Below are 21799 nucleotides of genomic sequence, written 5' to 3' on the forward strand. Positions count from 1 at the left end.
AAAAAAAAAAAAAAAAAAAAAAAAATCTAAATATTGGTCTTTTGAGGAGCGGCTGGCAAAAGATTTTCCCACTCTATGGTTTGTCTCTTCACTCTGTTGATGATTTCTTTTGCTCTGCAAAAGTTTTTTTTTTTAATGAGGTGAGATCCCAATTGTTGATTCTTTGTAATATTTCCGTGCAGTTGGGATTTTGGTCATAAAGTCTTTGCTTACACTTATGTTTTGGAGAGTTCTACCTATTCTCTCTTGCAGGAGATTTAGAGTTTCTGTTTTAATATTTAGATCTTTGATCCATTTGGATTTTGATTTAGTGCATGGTGAGAATGTGGGCCTAGTTTTAGTCTTTGGCCTGTGGAAAGCCAGTTTTTCCAGCACCAGTTATCAAAGAGGCTATCTTTCTTCCCGTGAAGGTGTTTGGTCCCTTTGTCAAAGATAAGGTGTCCACATATGTTTGGAATTGTTTCTTTTAATCTGTTCCATTGATACTCAGGTATGGGGTTTTTTTGCCAGTACCATGCTGTTTTTATCACAGTAACTTTGTAATATAATTTCAAGTCAAGAATTGTAACACACCCTGCCTTGTCGAGAACTGTTTTTTTGCTATTTTAGGTCTCTTCTGGTTTCAGATGAATTTTAGGGTAGTTTTCTCTAATTCCATAAGGTATGTTATTGATATTTTTAAATCAAGATTGCATTAAATCTGTGTAATAATTTTGAGTGTATGGCCATTTTCATTATGTTGGTTCTTCTTACCCAACAACAGGGGATAGCTTTCCATATTCTGGTATTTTCTTCAATCTCCTTTTTCAGAGTACTGTAGTTTTCAATGTAAATATCTCTAACTTTCTTTGTTAGGTTGATTCCTAAGGTTTTTTTGGTTTTGTTTTGTTTTTTGATGCTATTGTAAAAGGTGTTGTTTCCCTAATTTCTCTCTCAGTGAGTTTGCTGTTTGGGTACAGGAATGCTGTTGATTTTTGAGTGTTAATTTTGTATCTCACTACACTACTGAATTTGCTTATTAAATCTAGCAGTCTTTTGATGGAGTTTTTGGGGTCATCTATGTAAAGTATCATGTCATCTGCAAATAATGACAATTTAACTTCTTCCTTTCCTATCCTCATTTCTTTTATTTATTTCTCTTGTCTAAATGGTCTGGATAATGTTTTTAGAATTGTATTAAATAGGAGTGGTAATAGTGGACATCCTTGTCTTGTTCCTGATTTTACAGTGAAAGCTTTCAGTTTTTGTACTTTTACTATGATGCTGGCTATTGGTTTGTCATAGATAGCTTTTATCAGATTGATACAAAGACCATCTATTCCCATTTTCTGTAGGTTTTTTTTTTTAATCCTGAATGGGTGTTAGACATTGTCAAATGCATCTATTGAGATGATCATGTGATTTTTGTCCTTGGCTTTGTTGGGATAGGCTATAACATTTATTTATATGTTGAACCACCTGCATCACTGGAATGAAACCTCTTGATCATGGTGTATAATCTTCTTGTTACATTCTGTTTGCCAGTATTTTACTCAGGATTTTTGCATCTATGTTTATTAGAGAGATTGGCCTGTAGTTCTCTTTTTTGATTGGCTCCTTCTCTGGCTTTGGTATCAGGGTAATTCCTTGCTTCCAGGAATGAATTTGAGAGTATTGCTCGTCTTTCAATTTCATTTCAAGTTCTCAAAATATTGATGATCCTCTGGACTTCTGCTGGATTTGTTGGGATTTCACCTTTTTTCAAATTTCACCTAAATTTGCCTCATAAGCCTGTTTCCATTGTGTCCCATACATTCCAGTATGTTGTACTGCCATTAATATTTAATGGTAGAAACTGTCTAATTTCTTTAATTTCATCTGTGGTTCATTGGTTATTCAGAAAGGTGTTATGGACTTGAGCATTTTGATAAGGTTGGCTAAGGGTTTATCAGTTTTATTTAATCTTTCAGAGAACCAACTCTTCAATTTATTGATTCTTTGTATTGTTTTCTTAGTGTCAACTGCATTAATTTCTGCTCCAATCTTTATTATCTCCCTTGTATGAGCTTTGGGCTTGAATTGTTCTTTTTTTTTTTTCCTAGATGTGTAAGGTTTAAGATTAGGTTGTTTGTTGCTGTGCCTGGTGGTATATGCCTGCACAGCATTTTCTTATATTATCTTTCTATTTAGGGCTTGGATAGGCTAAAGGACGATATGCTTTTAAAAGCTGGGTATAATGGTGTACACCTGTAATCCCAGCACTTGGAAGGCTGAGAAAGGAGGATCATTGAAAGTTCAAGGCCAGCCTGGGCTACAAAGTGAGTTCAAGTCCAGTCTGAACTGTATAGTGAAACTCTGTCTAAAAAAAGACCAAAAAAAAAAGATTAGATTGTTTAAGCTCACTCTTTTCCTGATGGGAGAGCTCACTGCTATAAATTTGCTTCATAAGCCTACTTCCATTGTGTCCATACATTCCAGTATGTTGTACTGCCATTATCATTTAATTGTAAAAACTGTCTAATTTCTTTAATTTCATCTGTGATTCATTGGTTATTCAGAAAGGTGTTATTTAATTTCCATATGTTTATGGAGTTTTTATGGCTTCTGTTGCCATTGATTTCCAATTTTATTGCACTATGGTCTGATAATATGCATGGGACAATTTCAGTTCCTTTGTATTTACTTAAGCATATTCTACGAGCCAGTATATGGTCTGTTTTGGAGAACATCCCATGTGCAGCTGAGAAGAATGTATATTCTGATGTTGTGGGGTGGAATACTCTGTAGATATATACTAAATCCATTTGTTTATAAGTTTGGTTCAGTTCTGATATTTCTTTGATTTCTTCATTTGATCTGTATATTTGTGACAGTAGGGTATTAAGGTCCTCCATTACAATTGTGTGAGTACTTATTTGATTTTTCATATCTGTTAATATTTGTTTTATATACTTGGGTGTGTTTGATGCACATATATTTATGATTGCTATTTCTTCCTCTTAACATTTTTCCTTGACAAGTATGTAGGGACCTTCTTGGTCTCTTTTGATCTGTCTTGGCTTGAAGTTCACTTTGTTTGCAAATATAATAGCTACCCCTGCTTTTTTCTGGGTTCCTGTCCATGAAGTATTGTTTTCCATCCTTTGACTTTCAGTCTATGAATTTCTTTTTGAGTTAAGTGTGTTTCTTGTATGCAGCATACTGTTGGAACTCGTTTCTTAATTCATTCTGCCAGTCTGTTTCTTCTGATTGGTGAATTTGGACCATTTACATTGATGGGTATAACTGATATGTATTGGCTTATCCTTGTCATATTTTCCTGTTGTTGGTTCCCTTGTCTTTTCCCTCTGTGTAACTGCTTGCTTTGTCTTGTAGCTTCTATTGGTGGTCTTTGTTATCTTTCTCTAAAATGCCCTTTAGAACATTTTGTAGAACTGGTTTTGTGGCTGTGAATTTCTTCAGTTCTTTGTTATGGAAGTATCTTATTTCTTCATCGATTTTGACAGATAATTTTGCAGAGTACAGCAATCTGGGTTAGAAGTTATTTTCTTTCAGTACTTAAAATACTTCACTCCAAGCTCTCCATGATTTGAGGGTTTGTGTTAAAAATTCTACTGTGATTTTGGTGGGCTTTCCTTTATAGGTGTTTTGTTTCTTTTCTCTAAGAGCTTTTAATAATCTGTTCTTGTGCTGAATTTCTGGAATCTTGAATATTATATTCCTTGGTATAGATTTATTTTAGTCATAGCTAATTGGAGTTATATCTGCCTTACTTATGTCTATGTCAAATTCTTTTTCAATGATTGGGAAGTTTTCTGCCATGACTTCTGTCAATAGGTTTTTTTATGTCATTTGTCCTGTCTCCTGTTTTCTCATTGACCCCTATCAATCTTAAGTTGTTCTTCTTTACATTATCTTGCAGCTGTTGGATTGATTTTTCATGAGTTTTGCTATTTTGAAGAAACCTTTCTTTTTGAAATTGCTAACTGCAGTCCTATCTCCTAGATCTGATATTCTGTTCTCACTTTGGCTGCATATACTTTCAATGAAATTTTTAATCTCCTGGATGTCTGTTTCTTTTTTTTGAGTTTTTTTTTCCAGTACCAGGAATGGAATTCATGACCTTGCGCTTGCCAGGCAGGCGCTGTGCTCCTGAGCTAAATCCCCAGCCCTGGATGTCTGTTTCATGTATCCTATTTCTTTCCTATGTTGGGCACACATGGTTTCTATTATTTTTTTCTAAGCTTCTCTATTTTTAAAAATCTGTAACTATGCTAAAGTCACTGAGCAAGTCCTTCATTTTGACCACTACCTCTTTTTTTTACCTGAGAGATTATTTTTGATCTGATTTTCTGTATGTCCTTATTCACCTGCTTTTTTTTTTTTATTTTGCTGCAACTATTCCAGAAAATTCAGGTAGGTGGCTTCTTATTTCCTCTGTCTCATTTTCCCCTGCACTTAACCTGGTTTTGCTGGTGGTCTCAGGTTGCATTTTGCTTCTGTGTCTTACCATTTTCTATTTTTAAAATTTAAAATTTTTATCTGTATTGATGCTTCTAAATTGCTTATTCAACCATAAGCAATGCTTTATCACTAGTATGTATGCTTCCCTGGGAATGTCTATTCCTCAGCGATGTCTTCTAGGTATAGGTGGTTCTTGGGCTTTGTATGTTTCCCAAGATCCTATCTTCCTGATTTATTAGGGAAGAGAAGTTGCTCTCTATTTGGCTCAGCACCTAGTCCATTGATACTGGACTGTGGTGATGATTAAGACCCTAGACAATCACAATGTTGTCACAAAAGGGAAAACAAATGATTACAAAAGGTATGATATACTGGCCAAAGTAGTACAATTAGCAATAACAATATCATTAAGCACAGCCTAGAAATGGAAACTGTGGTAACTATTAATTTGGTACCTTTAACCATTTGAGCAAGATCTACAGTTATATAACATCCTACATAAATATGGAACTTGTATGCTGTGAGATTCCCCTCAGTAGAGTGATTTTACCCTGTGTGGGGGAAATTTAAGATGGATAGAGGAAAAACAGAGAGATGAATGAAGAGAAATACAATAAAGCAAGACAGAAGGACCAAGGAATGGTCACCCAAGCTTTGGGAAACTGGAAGACAGGAGACAAAGAATGAAGGAGGAAGCAAAGTAATATTGTAGTGAACCAGAAAGACTACAGACAATGTTTACTGACATGAAAATATAAAAAAATCATGAAATAAATTCAATAAAGAGAAAAAAGATGAAAATAGTACAAGTAAAAACCTAAACTGTAAAAAAGACAAAAAATGAAAACCAAACAAACAACAAAAATAAAATTCCTCTGGTGCCCTCGTTTCTGTGATAGTGTCCAAGTCAGATCCCAAATCTGTGCTGGGTAGTCCCACCAAGTCTCCAGTAGGATTAATGCTAGATGTGGGACTGATCATGGCTTCCAGATGCTGGCACTGGGGCCAGAGTCTTCATCCAGCAGCTTTCTGTATGTCTTTCCTTGGTCCCTGCCATGGCTCCTTACCCTGTGTGTCCTTGTGCCACTCTCCCAGTTGCTATGGCACCGTCAGAGATAGCCCAAGGCTTCTCCTAGTCTTATATAGTTCCTCCCAACCCTTGCACAACCTCCTCTGTTGCATATTTCTGGTGCATCACTGTCGTCTTGCATCACTGGTGGCAAGGCAGAGGGAATACTGTTGGCCAACTCATGCATTGAGGTGAGTCTTGACTTCCCACATGTTGCCCCACTATGACTTAAGGCTGTTTAAGTTCTGCATCCCTCTCACACTGCTGGGAGCAGGGCAGGAGGGGTGGTGGTGTTTACTCATTACCTTCACCACCACAGCTTCAGTCTAACCTTGTTGCTAGAGGTTAGAGGTTTCAGTCAGCTGCTATGGTGCTGGACAAAAAAAAGAAAACAAAAACTGGCAGCCCATAGGGGAAGGAGCAGCTTCCTGGTCACTCACTCCTTTGCTGGTGAAATTTGCTGCCAGGCTGCAATATGCTGTGTTTGGAGGAAGGCAAAAGAGGTAAGGGGCCTTATACCACAAATTTATCTTGTGTGGATTGAATTTATCACACTATAATAGTCCATCAGCTTTTTGGGAACTTCCCAGAATGGTGGTTCCTTCTCTTATACTTTTGTTTGATCTCCAAGTCTCTGATTTCAAATTGATTTTGACATCAGGATATATGTCCCTCCCTTTCTTCCATTTACCTATGTTTTTAGATGATTATCTCAGAGTTACTGCAATGTGATTCCTCCTCTACTCAGCCATGTTGAATCCTCGCCACTTAAGCTCTTTGAGGAAGATACCTAGCAAAGGAAAGGCGGGGTCATATGGAATTTCTAATTTGAAATCTGCCTGACTTATTCTTTCTTTTTTTTGTCTTTTTGAGACAGGGTCTCGCTGTGCAGTTCAGGTTGGCCTTGAGCTCACTTTGTAGCCCAGGCTGGTCTCGAACTCACAACAATCCTCTTGCCTCAGCCTCTTGAGTGCTGGGATTATAGACATGTACCACCACATTCTGTCTGATTTATTCTTGATGTTGTTAATTGATACCTTCATTTTTGATTCAATCAGTATGCTAAGAGATTTACAAATTTTAATGATCTCAGAGAAGCAGCTTTTGGTTTTAGTAATTTATTTTCTGTACTGTTCTTTTGTTTCCTATCTTGTTGATTCCCATACTGGCCTTGATGTCCTTTCTTCTGCTTACCTTGGATTTATAAGTTTTTCAGGTAGAAGGTAAGATCATTGTTTTGAGAATACTTTTCTAATGTAGACATTTACTGCTCTAAATTTATCCAATTGCTGCTCTTACACCGTGCTAAAAAATTTGATAAGGTGTGCTTTCATTTTCATTCAGTTCCAGAGGCCCTTTAATCTCCCCTTTGATTTTTTTTTTTTTTTACTCATTTAGCTGTGTTACTCAGTCACCAAATATTTGAGGATTTTTCCAGAGACATTTCTATTACTGATTTAAGTAAATCCATTATGGTCAGAGAAAAACTTTATATAAGTTGAATCCTCTTAAATGTACTGGGATTTGTTATTATTGATCAGTATATTGTTTATAATGATAAATATATGGGTGCATTCTATTGTTTGGGTAGAATATGTACATATACATACTATGTTCAATTGCTTGATGTGACTATGTACTGCTAAAATCTAGTATATCTTTATTTTTTTTAAAAAATGTATATATTCTACCAATCATTAAGAGAAAGGTATTGCGATCTCTGATTATAATTGTGGGTTTGTCTCTTTCTTCTTGGAGTCTATTAGTTTTTGTCTCATATATATTAAAAACTCTGTATTTAGGTGTATATGTTAGAGTTTTCCAGAAAAACAAAACCAATGGATGTGTGTATTTTTATTTTATAAAACTGACTAATGCAGCTGTGGTGGCATGGGAAGTCTGAAATCTGATGGGGAGGTGGCAGGATGGAGATCAGGAGAGCTGCAGGACATATCACAGGCAGCCTGCTGGGGAACAGGAAGTGGTCTGGCTGCCAATGAAGTCTGAAGGAGTTTGCTGACAGACTTTCTTCTCTTTAGGGAACAGTCAGTCTTTTATTCCATTCTAACATCTGTGTGAATTTGAAGGTATTGATGTTTTTCATTTTTAAACAGACTTCCTACTTCTTTGCAGATTGGTTATCTTCTATTGAATGTGAGATCTTGTGAAATTCACCTACTGAGAACTGGATAATTTTTGTACTGTTAAGCTCTGATCTAGGAAGAAGTTATTTTGAAACAACTTTCTTCCAGTCCCTTTGTGCTTTTAATTTTGTAAGCTGGTCTGAAGCAGCCCTTAGGTAGGGCTAATTATCCCCACTACTGGGAAAAACCCTCCTATGTATTCTCCCTCCTGCCCTATGAATAGTGAGGTTTTTACTTTGATGACTGAGAAGAGGCACTGTCTCTGGTGTGAGTACTTGGTGCCTTTAATTCTTTCACAAGTCTCTCAGGTCCATCTTCTCAAGTTGGGTATTCTGCCAAGCTCAGCTTAGGTACCCACCCTGCGCTGCAGCCTGTGAGTGTGTTAAAGCAGTAACAGAGGGCAGTCTTTGGCTCACCTCATCTGTTTCCCATCTCTCAGGCTGATGGTCTTTTCCTGCCTGATGTCAGCGTCTTGAAACCATTGCTTCATATATTTTGTCCATTTTTTTTTTCATTTCAAGTAAGAGGAACTAAGTCCATTGTCTGCTCTTCCATTTTAGTCAGAAGCAGAAATCTTAAAACAGTTTAAAAACATTAATTTATCTATAAATTTCCCAAAGATTTGCTTATCCTACAGGTAAAACTTCTCTCCATGTACCAGTCTACTTCAGAATACTTTTGGAAATCAGTTCCTTATAGTTGTGCAGCATGTTATAGCTCAAAACATGAGATAACATTGTTTTCTTTTGGGTAAAAAAGATTTATGTGATAATGCTAATAAGAGATTTATCTTCACCAGGCATGGTGGCACATGCATGTAATCCCCCCAGCACTTAGGAGGCTGAGGCAAGAGGACTGCCATAAGTTCAAGGCCAGCCTGACCTACATAGCAAGTTCCTGCCTTAAACAAAACAAAACAAAACAAAAAAACAAAATTCATGTGAAAATGGTGCTAGCAGAAAATCCATGGAAAAGTTTTTAGGGATAATGTTTCTGAATAGACCCAAATCCAAATCCTTATGTGGAACCAAGAACCACACAGAAGATTTTCAGTGTTTTGTTTGGAACGTACTCACCGTGATGGGCACTGGTCCTGCTCATCTCCCCGAGGCTGACATCACACTGGACTGAGCTGGCCCTCTGGAGGTGGCCCTTCCTGACAGTGCAGAGAAAGAAACACACAGATGGGAAAGGAGGCACTGGAAAGCATGGCAGAAGCACTCATAATAACAGTGGTACCTTGGTTCACAAGCATGTCTGTTTGCAAATTATTCAGGTCACAAACGAAAGCTTTTTTTTTTTTTCCAATACCGGGAATCGAACTCACGACCTCACACTTGCCAGGCTGGCGCTGTGCCGCTGAGTTAAATCCCCAGCCCCAACAAACGAAAGCATTTAACGAAATTTTGCTTTTGTTTGCAAACTCTTACATCAGGTGCCAAACACAGCTGTAGCCATCTTTGCCACACAAACACAAACATCTTTTAGAAAATTGTGAAACAAATTAAGTTTTTGAACTTACCACTGTTACCTGGAGGTTCATTTTACTTCCTCAGCTACCTGAAACTGTCCGGGTTGCCCTGAAACAGTGCCACCAATGCACCAGGAAAGGGAATCATGTGAGAGGACCCATAGACGTTTCCTTTTAAGATGGCCTAGCTGCTGTATCTTAGGGGAATAGGAAGCTGTTTCTGTGCTCTTTTAAAGAGGTGAGTTTTCACTGTTAGTTGGACCCTTCAGTAACATGGGGTGGCTGTTGTGAACTATTTTATTAATAGAAATTTAAAAAACATTTTAGATCTTTTTAAGGTTACAGTTCATCAGATTTTTTTGTTATCTCACCAATTAATATGAGTATGATTCATGGTGATCATGGCAGAGTCTTTGAAAACTACTGTAATTATTAAATAAAATTTTAGAATATAAACTTGCTTCAGTTTTTGCAATATGCCAATACTCAGGAGTACGAACTTACATTAATGAAAGTAAATTCAAAACTGTGTTTACCATAGCAAAATGGAATCTTTTCTGAATACACCCAGCTTCTGCTCCTGAAAGAATCTTGATTCTAGCCCAGATCTTATCATTACTTGGGTATCAGTTTGGACCTCACTCAGAGTTAACAGTAATTATTTATGTCATTCATGAGACCCTTAGCTTAAAGCAATTTCAACCATTAATGAACCTGGAAACTGTTTTAGTAAACGATGAATTGTTTTCATTCCTGAAAGTACTATTTCCCACATACAACAGCATTTCTTGTGATCAGTATATAAAAGATTTTATAACTAGATTCCACAAGTAAGAGTTACTCATTTTTCAAATTAATTTTGCTCTTGGCATTAGACACAGGTCTCTGATCACATCATCATATAGAATACCTCTGCTTCTGTTGTCATTCAAAAATGGAAAATACATAATTGCAAGCACATTACAATCCTATCTGAAAGTTACTCAATAATGTCATTTTTGTAACAATGTTAAAGCTGCTATTTTTCTTACTGATTATATCTATTGTCCAAATGGTCTAAAATGAAAGTGTCAACTTGGCCAGGCCATGGTACCCAGATGTTTATTTAATGTAGACGTTTCTATGTAGGTGTTTTATGGATGAGATTAACATCTATACCTAGATTTTGAGCAGAACAGATGCCTTCCATGATGTGGGTGCTCTCATACAACTGCTTGTAGCTTTAGTAGGTAGAGGTGGGAAGTTTGGGGAAGCTCTGTTTTTAGGGATTTCTGCATTTAATCTACTTCTTGAGTATACTACCATGCAGTTACACAAAATGTGTGTGTGTGTGTGTGTGTGTGTGTGTGTGTGTGTGTGGGTTGACAGGAATAGAACCCAGAGCCTCACCAATGCTAGGCAAAGAAGGACTCCACCACTACACTAAGCCACAGTCCAGCTTGACTTTCATCTTTTAAATGTCTGTATGATCTGAGTTATAGAACCTTTTTATATTCCTAATATTAGCCATTTGGGCCTCTGCTCTTTTTAAATTAAAGATAGCACTTTGTTGATTTTGTCAATATGTCAAAGAAGCAAACTTCGGCTTTACTGTCTCTATTATACACATTGTATGTGTATTTTAATTAATATCTGCTCTATATTGTTTATTTCTGTTTTCCTGAGATTTAGTTTGCTATTCTTTTTATAACCTAGTACAAAGAATATTAAGCTTATTTATTTTCAGGCTGTCTTTTTTAATAAAAATATTTGGATAATAAATCTCCCTGCTGGCATCTCACAGATTTGCAAGATAGTATTACAGTATTCTCATTATAGTTAGGTAAAAATATTTCCTAAACTGCATTACAAGTTATTTGACCCATGAATTATACAAAAGTATGCTTAAAACCTTCTACAATTATCTTTTGTCACTGATTTTCCAATGCAGTCATTCATGCTCAGGACGTACAGTACAGTATAACATAGTCTATACAGTACAACATCAAGCTTTATTTTTTTTCACAGTACAAGGGGTTGAACTTAGGGCCTCAGTGTGCTAGACAAGTGCACCCTGAACTACCTCCCAAGTTCATTTTGTGTGTTTATTTTGAGACAAGGTCTCAGTAAGTTGCCCGGGCTGGGCTTGACCTTGCAATCTTGCCCCTCTGCCTCTTGAGTAGCAGGGAATACCTTCAGGCACCATCACAACTGGCTGAATGTCAGACTTCTGAAATGTGTGAAAACTTCTTCTGAAATGTGTGAAAACTACACACATATCAGTACAGAATAATTCCCTAAGTATTGTTTATGAGCTTGTAAGAATTTTAATGGTTGGGTATTGTGTTGTAGATTAAGTCTAATAGATCAACCTTGTTAAAATCTTATGCTGATTTTTATCTCCCTGTACATTTCTGAGAGTCAGACATAAAAATTTAACTATTGTGGTAGCTTTGTCTATTTCTCTTTTATACTTATATTTTTCTTTTTTATTTTCTTTCTTTTTTTTTTTTTTTTTTTTTTTTTGGTACGGGGTATTGAATCTAGGGCCTTCATGCTGAGCTGCATCCCTAGTCCCTTTCATTTTTACTTTTGGAATGGGGTCTTGCTAAGTCACTTACTCAGGTTAGTTTGAAGTTGCAGTCATCCTGCTTTAGTGTTACAGGTGTGTACCACCATGCTGGTTTAAATTTCAATTTTTCTTATTTATATTTTTTGAGACTAATTTTATTTTGAGGTCACAGAAATCTTCTGTATTGGTGGCTGTGGTGTGAGAGTAGATAAATGCAATTTATTTTTCCTGCACAGTGCCCTTCTAATCAGACGAACTCTCTCTGTCTACCACATGAGGACATGAGCAAGAAGATAGCAGCTTGAAACCAGAAACAGGGCCTCCATCAAACCTGACCATGCTGGCACCCTGGTCTCACTCAGCTTCTAGAACTGTGAGAAGTAAAGTTCTGTTACTCAGGCCAATCAGCTACGGAATTTTGTATAAAAATTCAAACTAGGACAACTAAATGCATGTATTTTTGAATTGTTAAATATTCCTGGTGACGATGGAGCATTGTTTGCTTGGGGGCTGTGTATGACTGTAGCTATGTCAGTAATCAGCTGAAAGTTCAATGAGCTGGATGCCTATGATGGTTCATTGACATGGCTGGCATGTGTCACAATTCTATGAGGGAGCATCTTGAGTAGGAGTGGCAAGAGATGGAAGTCATTAGGCCACTTAAAGGCTGTGTCCTTAGTTGGAACAGCACCATTTCCACAGTATTCTATGGCCAAAGCAATCCTACTGCCTTCCCAGAGTTAGAGAAAAATCCTCAGGGTAGATACATGGCAAGATCACACTGCAGTAGAGCTCTAAAGGACAAGAGAGACTGAATGGCCACCTTTAAGAAACACAGTCCCATACAATGGGCTTGTATGTGTAGTTTTCTATCTAAAGAATTCAGATGTTAAGTTATGAGACATAAAACCTTCTAGATTTTTCATATGATGCACTTTGAAATAAACTGTATAACACCATATACTTAAGAACAAGCTCCCTCCAAATTTTTCCTCGATGTAAAGTAGTTCAGAAATATGAATTTTATGAAATACTGTTTTACCTGCATGTTTTCTTTCTGAGAATATAAAATTATCATGCTAACTTGCATCTTTTTCATGATTACCTTACTTTCGTAAGTACTAGAGAGCATACAAGGTGCATTTTATAAATACCAGTTAAAGCTATGATACCAGCGAGCTAAACTTAATTCCATATTAGCCTGTTTTTGCAAAATTTTTAAAAATTATGAAGATCAATACTAATGAATGAAAGTCACCTTCAGTGGATAGTGTCATTTCATTAAGGTAATTTTTCCTTTTGTCTCCTGAGTTACCAGTCTCTTCATATTAACTGACTGCTTATTTATCTGTCCCTACAAGTAGACTTAAGTCTCCTCTAAAGTTAGGGAGCATGTCTTCCTTGTTCACTATTATATTCATTGTGGCAAACACAATGCCTAACACCTAGCAGGCCCTGAATAAAGAGGAGACCCTAGACAGCAATAATGTTTTCAATTTTTATTTATAGTAATTACATAAGTTATTTCTTTTTCACATTCAAGATTTACTTAAAATAGACCTTGGCCAAATATTTGGGGGGCGGGGTTCATGATGACTATAGTGAAAGTGGGTCTACCTTAGTAGTTCAGAGAAGTCAAGCAAAATAATAGTTATAGTAACAAAGAACAAATTTGATACATTAAGACACTTTAAAAAATGACTTCTTACCTACATAAAATAAACTATATTCAAGAGATAACCCTGAACATAAAACTGGAAAAACATTTAGATGTAAAAAAGCAGATTAATTGTTTAGCAGAATCACTACTTTATGTACAGCATTACTTTTTTCTTTTGAAGAGTATGTTTCTATGTTGGTTACCTGCAAAGGAAATAGAGAGCCACGATGGTGAGGGTGACCAGAACAGCCAATGCCACAAAAGCTGCAAACAGATTACTTTTGGATTGGATGCTGGAGCTTGGGAGAAAAACCTCTTCACAACGTGCTCCTGTGTAATTTTCAATGCACCTATAGGAGAAATTTCAGATAAAGAATGCATCTATGTTCTGTCAATTAAAGTGCATAGTAAGAGATTTCCAGTTGGCATGAAGGAAGAAGACTAACTTTCAGAGTGCTGAATGGAGAATAGATATGCTGTTCTAACATATGCACAGAGCTAGTTATAAAAAAACATGTAGCATTCATTTATGAAGTCTAATGCTTATTGTCTTCTTAAATTTTCTCATGGCTTGGGAACACCAGAGAAATTATAAGGTAATCCATCTTCTAGACTTTTTTTCTTTTCTGAGACAAGGTCTTGATATGCTTTCCAGGCTAGCCTTGAACTACTGGGCTCAAGCACTCTTTCTGTCTCAGCCTCCCAAGTAGCTGGTAGTACAGGCACCATCACAACTACACCTAGCTTACCTTCTAGGTTTTCAATGATGTAATTCATCTAAAATTTATTTTGTTGTATTTGGGTTTAGATGAGTTTTTCCTCAAAATTAGTACGTGGTTATTACAACTCTACCATTAGATAATTCTTTACCCACTGGTTCAACATTGGCTTCTTGAACATATGTTAAATTTATGTAACAGCATTTATTTCTAATCTTTAATAATCTACACGTTTAATTCTGGGGCTTTACCATACTGCTTCAACACTGTGACTCTGTAGTATGTTTGACTGGTACTTCTCTTTCTAGAAAAAAATACATATATATACGTATATATATATATAAAATTTTTTTTTTGGTACCAGGAATTGAACCCATGACCTTGCACTTGCCAGGCAGGCACTGTGCCACTGAGCTATCTCCCTGGCCCCCTAGAATGTGTTTTATATTTTCATTCACAAACAAAAAATAATTATAAGCCAATTATTTTTGGCTCTCTAGAATTCTATAACAAGTCTAGGAGTGTAGCTTAGTGGTAGAGTATTTACCTAGCACCCAAAAATTTCTGGGTTCAATTTTCCAGCACCATAGAAACAAGAAAAAAATTTTGAGAACCTCTCACTGTATGACACAGAACTCTTTTAGTATTACCAGTCAGGTCCTTTTTCCCTATTAACATGTTCAAAGGATTACAAAATACAAAGATTGATATAAATAAACAAGAATGACACTGTTTGGCACTAGATAATTTCTATTCTGTAGTTATGTTAAAAAAATAATATTTTAACATAAATTTATGTTTATTTATAAAACATTCTAGGAAATTACAGAACAAACTTGTAAAAGTTACCCTCAGCAGCAATTCTTTGTAAATAAAAGTGTATGTGCATACATGTATAAACACATACTTTAAGCTGGTTTTAATGAATACAGAGGTTGATTCTACTAAACTTTCCTCCTCTCTTCTTTCCCAATTTGGTACTTAGAACTTTTATCTCCATTTCTCTTATCTTAGACTAATAAGTATATAGACTTAGAAAGCTACATGTGAACACATTACTACCTTTGACAAGAATGTTATAGACTGATTGTCTACATATCAATAAGAGAAAAGAACACCAAGATAGAGCACATGGAATCATTTTTAGTTAAATAAGCACATTAAAGGAGTTTTATAAACCTCAAACTACACCCCATATGAGGCAAGTAGCATTAGGGTGGTAGCTTCCACTGAGGGTATCAGTTTGGCCAGAGCAGCAGTCTATATTTTCCTCAGACTTCCTTAAACTAAGGACAGGATAAGGGTGGCAAACTAAAAATATTCTGGGATAAATCACAACTGTCTAAAATTTAAACATAAAATACCATTTTCCCTATAAATCTGTTAAGCAAATATGAAGAGAAGAAATCACATAAAAATAGTTTTTCTTCTCCTACACCTCCCACCTCCCCAAAGGGGACACACACACACACCCCTGGAAGTCAACACAGTCATGGTTGCAGTCACCTACACAAGTAGATAAAGGGAAACTTTTCATATCCTAATAAAGGGTCTAAACTTAGTTTTTAAAATTATCTCTAGAGTAACCAAGAAGTAAAACCTCTACCACGATTTAATTATTTTTGTTTGTAGGTAATTCTGTAACACTTATGCCTTAATTTTTAAAAGTTTTAGCCACTGAAAATTCTGTCACAGTTCTAAAATAATCAAGTTTTGAAATAATGTTTAAATTAGGGTTCAGTTTCTACTCTAGGAAAAAAAAAAAAAAACTAGAACCCATAATAAACAAACCCTGAAACTACAGAAAACAATTCTTTCCAACAAGATGTCTACTTAAAAAGCTAAAAACAGTGCCTGTGCACATTGGGCAGGCTATCATAGAGCCACTATACATGCATCCCCTGAGCAGTGGCCACACTTGCTCTACTCTGCTCTCCACTTCTGGCTCTGCCCTGTCACCTCCAGCCGCCTAATATTTCCACTGCCCAAAGCCACCCCTGATAAAACCTGCTGACTGACTGGTGTGACATGGATGCGTGGAGGTGTCCTGGGCCTTAAGGAGGAGAAAGACTTGATCTCAAAGCTGAGTACTGGCTCCTCAGTCCCAAAGCCAGACCAGGGCTGCACCAGAATGCTGCAGATCTTGCATCTGAGTGAGCAGGACCATGCACAGATGGCAGCAGCAATCCAGTATAAATAATGAGGACTCCTCCCATCGCTACCTCTGCCTTCTACTCCTTGCCCACCTAACAAGGAGCATGGCCAGAACTGGAACCTGAAGCAGTGTCTACAGCTCCCACATGGTGCCAACACAAGGATTCAACTGAGGCTGAAGTCTGGGGATCTCATCAGTGCCCTGCAGAAGTGCTAGGGTAAGAACTCTGACTAGACAGGTGGAGGTGAGCCAGACAAGCATGGTGCCTCAGGAGAAGCACCTTTCTCTTGGTGGGAGAAGGCTGAAGTGAGAGGAGCACTAGAAGGCTCAACTTGCTGGAAATTTCTTAGATGTTTTTATTGTTGTCAAAACTGGGCCTCTTTGGGGACTTGGAAGAGGGAAGTCTGGTTTTAAGGTGGCCAGGACATGCAAGAAGTAGAGAGCTCCTTTTTATCCACTATTATAGTGAAGCCAGGAGTTGCTCAGCCAGGCTATTCCTCCTCAGTGTGCACCTAACAATCTTGAAATAAAATCCTCCTGTTTCCCTGTTGGCCTCTGTGATCTCTTGAATTTGCAACACTTCTGGTGACCATAAAGGGACTGGAGACAACAGATTTGCTGTCTCCTTTGCCTGTGGGACCAGGATGGCCCTGAGCTGCAGGAGTTCTGAGAACTCTGGTGCCACGGAGAGAGACTTCAGCTTGGAGATGGAATCAGCCCTCCCACAGCTTGGAATCTCTCCTCTGCCAGTGCAACAGAACCTGTGGGGATGCAGGATGATTCTGGAATAGCAAGCTTTAGGACTTTTTCTGCAGAAAGGTTTTGGGGCCTCAGGACTAAGACCCATTCCATTAAGACAGAAGAGGAGACTGATCACTCCCCTCGGTATACAGAGTAGGAAGACTCAGGGGGAGTCAGATGAAACCTATACCTCAAGTCAGAGAAGCAGGGTGACCCTCAGTGAAAGTAGCTCACAGGAGAGGCAGGGGTGGCCTGCAACAAGAGTGGCTCACAGGAAAGGCAGGAGGGCCCACAGCGAGTTTGGACAAAACCTAACCCCAAGTTGAAGGGAAAAAAAAAAACAAGAACAGGGAGGGCAGCCACAGTGTGTCAAGTGCTATGGAGAAGGTAGGGGAGAAAGCATGAGGAAAACTTGAGCTTTAGTGCGCTGGGATATGTAGATGAGGAGGCACCACAAGCAGGCTATGGGGGAAAAAATAACACCTCATAAAATGGGGTGATAGCAGCAACCTGCCTAGGCAGAGACTGGGACTGAAAGACTTCCTAGGCAGCCTGCTGATCTGGTAACTGGGCTAGGATGAAAGCACAGGCCCAGGAAACCTAGGACCACCTACAACTGCCAAGATTGGAAAAAAAAAAATAATTAAAAGGTGTTTAAAAAGATGCTTACAGGGCCAGGGATATAGTGCTGTGGCACAGCACCTGCTTAGCAAGTGCAAAATCCTGGATTCAATTCCTGGTACAAAAAAAAAAAAAAGAAAATTTTTTAGAATCTTCCAAAGGACCCCCTCCCAAACAAAGAAACAGACAAACAAAAAAAAACACCAAAAACTAAGGGGACCCAGTCTCTTTTTTTCCCTTGAGGGATGTTTCCCTGGACAAAGACAAAATTGAACTGCAAATCTTAGATAACTGATAAATTCACTTTTGGCTTCCAATTTAAGTTGGTCTTGTTGTTTAATATATTTAAAACATTTCTTATGCAGTATAAGTTCTTAAATTACAATTACAGGATTAACTTGCTCTTTTCTTTGCTCTCTGCTGGTTTAAGATAAGAACACTGATTCAAGGTTACTTAGGGGTCTGTTGGCAGCCAGTCACATTTAAAATGTAACAACCAGAGACCAAAGGAAAAAAAAAATAGGGGGACTTTAAAATCTAAGCAGCTGTAGCCAAGTTTGTTATGAAAAGTTTATACTAAGTGAGATGAAGAAGAATACATAAAGAAGGCTGTAAGTGTAAGAGTTAAACATTTGATATGAAAGGATTTTGTATGATAAAAGTTTTGTCCCATTAGAAAGATAAAGAGATAATGACAAAACTGGAAAGCTCATATATGTAGGAAAAATCTTGTGGAGTAGTTTATAAAAAAAATATGTATGTTTGTTTGTTGGTTTGGTGGAGCCCAGGCTGTTCCTTCTAAAAGCTTTATGTTGCTCAAAATGTCAAGGCGGGGGTATGGCCCTAACTCTATCAACCAGTCCTTCCCAGGTCTCAGCTCTCTCTACTTGACTTGATCGTTAACACCCCAAAAATATAACCATTTATTGGTTTTGAGTAAACATTTTATTATTACATGGATGAGATATACTTATATGGGGTAAGAAGTCTATGTGTGGTCATTAACACTATTTAAAACTCTTTATAGGTCCAGAGATATATCTCAGTAGAGCAGCACTGGCCTGGCAAGTGCAAGGTCCTGAGTTTGATTCTTGGTATGCACACACATATACAAACTCTTTGTAAAGTTGATTTGCCCTCCTTTGATATTGGATGGCTGACTCAGGGAAAATTGATGGGACAGTTGGCTGTGTACATCAAATGATAATCAGAAACAGAATGACTGGGGCCCCCAGATCAATTTCCATACACTGACTCATGTTTGAATATACTTCAGACCCACATGGCTTCAGCCCTGTCTGGATGCATATTGCAAGATACTTGAAGCCCAAGCCAAGCCCATGGCAAAAGAAAAAGAGGAACCAGCTCTACTGGGAGACTCAGGGACCAAAAACAAAACAAAACACCAATAACACAAAGAAAACCAGTTCTATAGAAGCCACCAGAAGAGACCTTTCTCCCTTAACCCCTGAGCCAGCTACAAAGGCTAGAGGGTTTTACTGGTATGAATATGACCCAGCTTTTGAAGGTGGTCACCAAAGTGTATATACATCATGAATAGGAGGCCAAAGAAGCTGATAGAAGGCTCAAAACATAACGAACCAATCAGATCCGTTGGCAGCTGTACTCACAGGAAAAAAGACAAAAAACTACTAAGGGGTGTGGATGTGGATATGGGCAGAGCAAGAGCCAAACCAGGTTGAGATCTGCCAGTTGACCAAAGGTAGGGATCAATGTCTGCTAGGAATCAATTGGGATCAATGTGCATGATGTAAAAAACATGGATACTGGAAAAATGAGTGCCCCCAAAATGACAGAAATGACAAGTTATAAGACTAGAAAGCCACCTACTAAAGGCTACTGTCCCCGGGAGGACTCAGAGGCCAATATTATTGGATTGGTAGAAACTGAAAGTTGTAAGGACTAGGCCAGACAGGGCTCCATCTCCTTAGGCCACCATAAGCCCATGGTCACGATGAAAGTTGGGGGCCAATTTATGGACTTTATGGTAGATTGTGGAGCTGAGCACTCAGTAGTGATGGGCTGCTATCCAAGAAAAATGTGATGACTGTAGGAGCCACTGGGGTCCCAGAAAAGAGGCCCTTTTATCAGCCAAAAAAGATGTATCATAGGGGGACAAGAAGTCCAACCTGAGTTCTTATATTTCCCAAACTGTCTGGTTCCCTTGTTAGGGAGAGACTTGCTCCAAAAGCTACAGACCCCAATTATCATTGGGCCACAACGAGACATAACTCTAAGTCTGACCCAACCAAAAGCTATGGTGTTAACCCTTACCATCCCACAAGCAAAAGAATGGATGTTGTACTCAGACAAGTCACAAAAGATAAGCTACATAGACTGGTACACAAGATGGGCTTAAAATAATCCACAGGACTAGCTATAAATCAGACATCAGTGATAATGGAATTAAAGCCAGGGGCAAATCCAGTTAGAGTATGCCAATACCCCCTATATTGGGAAGCCATACAGGACATTTAAGGTGGCTCTTTGAACACGGAATTTTGACTAGATGTCATTCATTGTGGAACATCCCACTTCTGCCAGTACATAAGCTTGGGACACATGAATATAGGCCAATGTGGGATTTGTGTGCTATTAATCAAGACCATCCAATGGTGCTGAGACCATCCAATGGTACCAAATCTGTACTCACTGATGGGACTTACTCCAAGAAGTACTGCCTGGTTTACCTGCTTAGATTTAAAAGATACCTTTTTTATCTGCACCTTGTACTAAGCCCATTTTGCATTTCAATGGAAGGATTCTGTCACAGGCATAGAAGAACAGTTAATTTGGACTATGCTTCCCGAAGCGTTCAAAAACCCTCCTACAATCTTTGGAGAGGTGCTGACCACTGACCTCAAAGCTTCCATCACACTAACTCTGAAACAATTGACCATTTGAGTACCACACTTGGTTATAATATTAGTGGACCAAAGAGGGAACCATTGGTTGTCAAACACAAGGATGACTAGATATTAGGGGCTTCTCTGTGAAAATCCCCACATAACTCTGGAAACAGTGAACACTCTTAACTCAGTTATCTTGCTCCCAGTCAAACCAGCAGTTCTCCTTTATAACTGTGGAAATCATGGACAAAATATTCTTGAGCCAGAGAGATCTTGCAAAGCCCCTTCTCTGAGACCCAGATGTTGTATATTTCACAGATGAAAGTAGTTTTGTGCTAGAAGGGGTCCAATGGACAAGATATGCAGTGGTGACACTGGAATCTGTAGTAGAGGCCCAGCCTCTGCTTACTGGAACTTCAGTCCAGAAAGCAGAGTTAACAGCCTTGATGGGGGTCTTTTTACTAGCCAAAGACACAAAACCTAACATCTATACTGATTCCAAATATGCTTTTGCAACATTACATGTACATGGGGCTATATATAAGGAAAGAGGGCTTCTGACTGCTTGAAGAAAATAAATAAAATACAAGGAGGAAATTTTACAGCTTCTAGATGCAGTATGGCCCCCCCAAAAAAGTGGCTGTTATACACTGCAGGGGACACCAACTGCCTGGAATGCTGGAAGCCAGAGGAAACAAAGAACCAGACAGAGAAGCAAGATGGGCTGCTATGACAGCTCCTGCAACCTGAAAGAGGGGCCCTGGCCATATCCCTCATCCTAGAGCCATCTCTCTTGGAGACCCCAAACTACTCTCCAAATGAAGAAGCTTGGTTTTCTCAAGAGCCTGGTAATTACATCAAAGGAGGATGGTAGAAATCTCTGACAAAAGAGTAGCCATCCCTGAGTTGACGGCCTCCAGGGTTGTAAGACAATTCCATCAAGATTCTCACATGGGAAAAACAGCATTAGAGAAGCTGGTAGGCTGCCATTTCTATGTGCTACAACTCACTGCCCTCACATGAGCTATTTGTGAACAGTGCCTAACCTGTGCCCATGACAAGTGCCCACCTGACCCCACATAATCCAGGAAACAAGTGCTATCCCATGCCAAAAAAAAAAATTTTTTTTTGTCTTTTTGAGATAGGGTCTCACCAGGCAGTTCAGGCTGGAGTTGAGCTCACTTTATAGCCCAGGCTGGCCTCAAACTCATAACGATCCTCCTGCCTCAGCCTCCCAAGTGCTGGGATTACAGGTGTGTGCCACCACGCCCAGCTCTCCCATGTGAAAACTTGTTTATGGACTTTGGTAAACTGCCTTGAGCTAGAGGCTATCAGTACATTTTGGTGTCTGTTTG

General features: G+C 38.3%; 1 protein-coding gene and 1 long non-coding RNA gene across 5 annotated transcripts in view; one reads left to right on the forward strand and one right to left on the reverse strand.

Annotated features, from left to right (window-relative positions):
* Window positions 1–21799, reverse strand: part of Nrg4 (neuregulin 4) — a 68910-nt gene that overhangs the window by 10757 nt on the left and 36354 nt on the right. For all 3 annotated transcript variants that reach the window (XM_013518947.1, XM_013518948.1, XM_005393466.2), the window contains exons 4-5: window positions 13542–13688; window positions 8733–8812 (exon numbers count right to left, since the gene is read on the reverse strand). In XM_013518947.1, the coding sequence (XP_013374401.1) occupies window positions 8733–8812; window positions 13542–13688 (227 nt within the window). The remainder of the gene's footprint in view (window positions 1–8732; window positions 8813–13541; window positions 13689–21799) is intronic.
* On the forward strand, window positions 5284–12646 carry LOC106149597. Of its 2 annotated transcripts, none has more exons than XR_001235878.1 (2): window positions 5284–6015; window positions 11915–12646. It is a non-coding gene; the product is annotated as an uncharacterized LOC106149597 (long non-coding RNA). The 2 variants fall into 2 exon arrangements; XR_001235877.1 differs by lacking the exon at window positions 5284–6015 and adding an exon at window positions 9009–9365.

This window comes from Chinchilla lanigera, unplaced genomic scaffold (assembly GCF_000276665.1).
Source record: "Chinchilla lanigera isolate Chin_1 unplaced genomic scaffold, ChiLan1.0 scaffold00049, whole genome shotgun sequence".
NCBI classification, from domain to species: domain Eukaryota; kingdom Metazoa; phylum Chordata; class Mammalia; order Rodentia; family Chinchillidae; genus Chinchilla; species Chinchilla lanigera.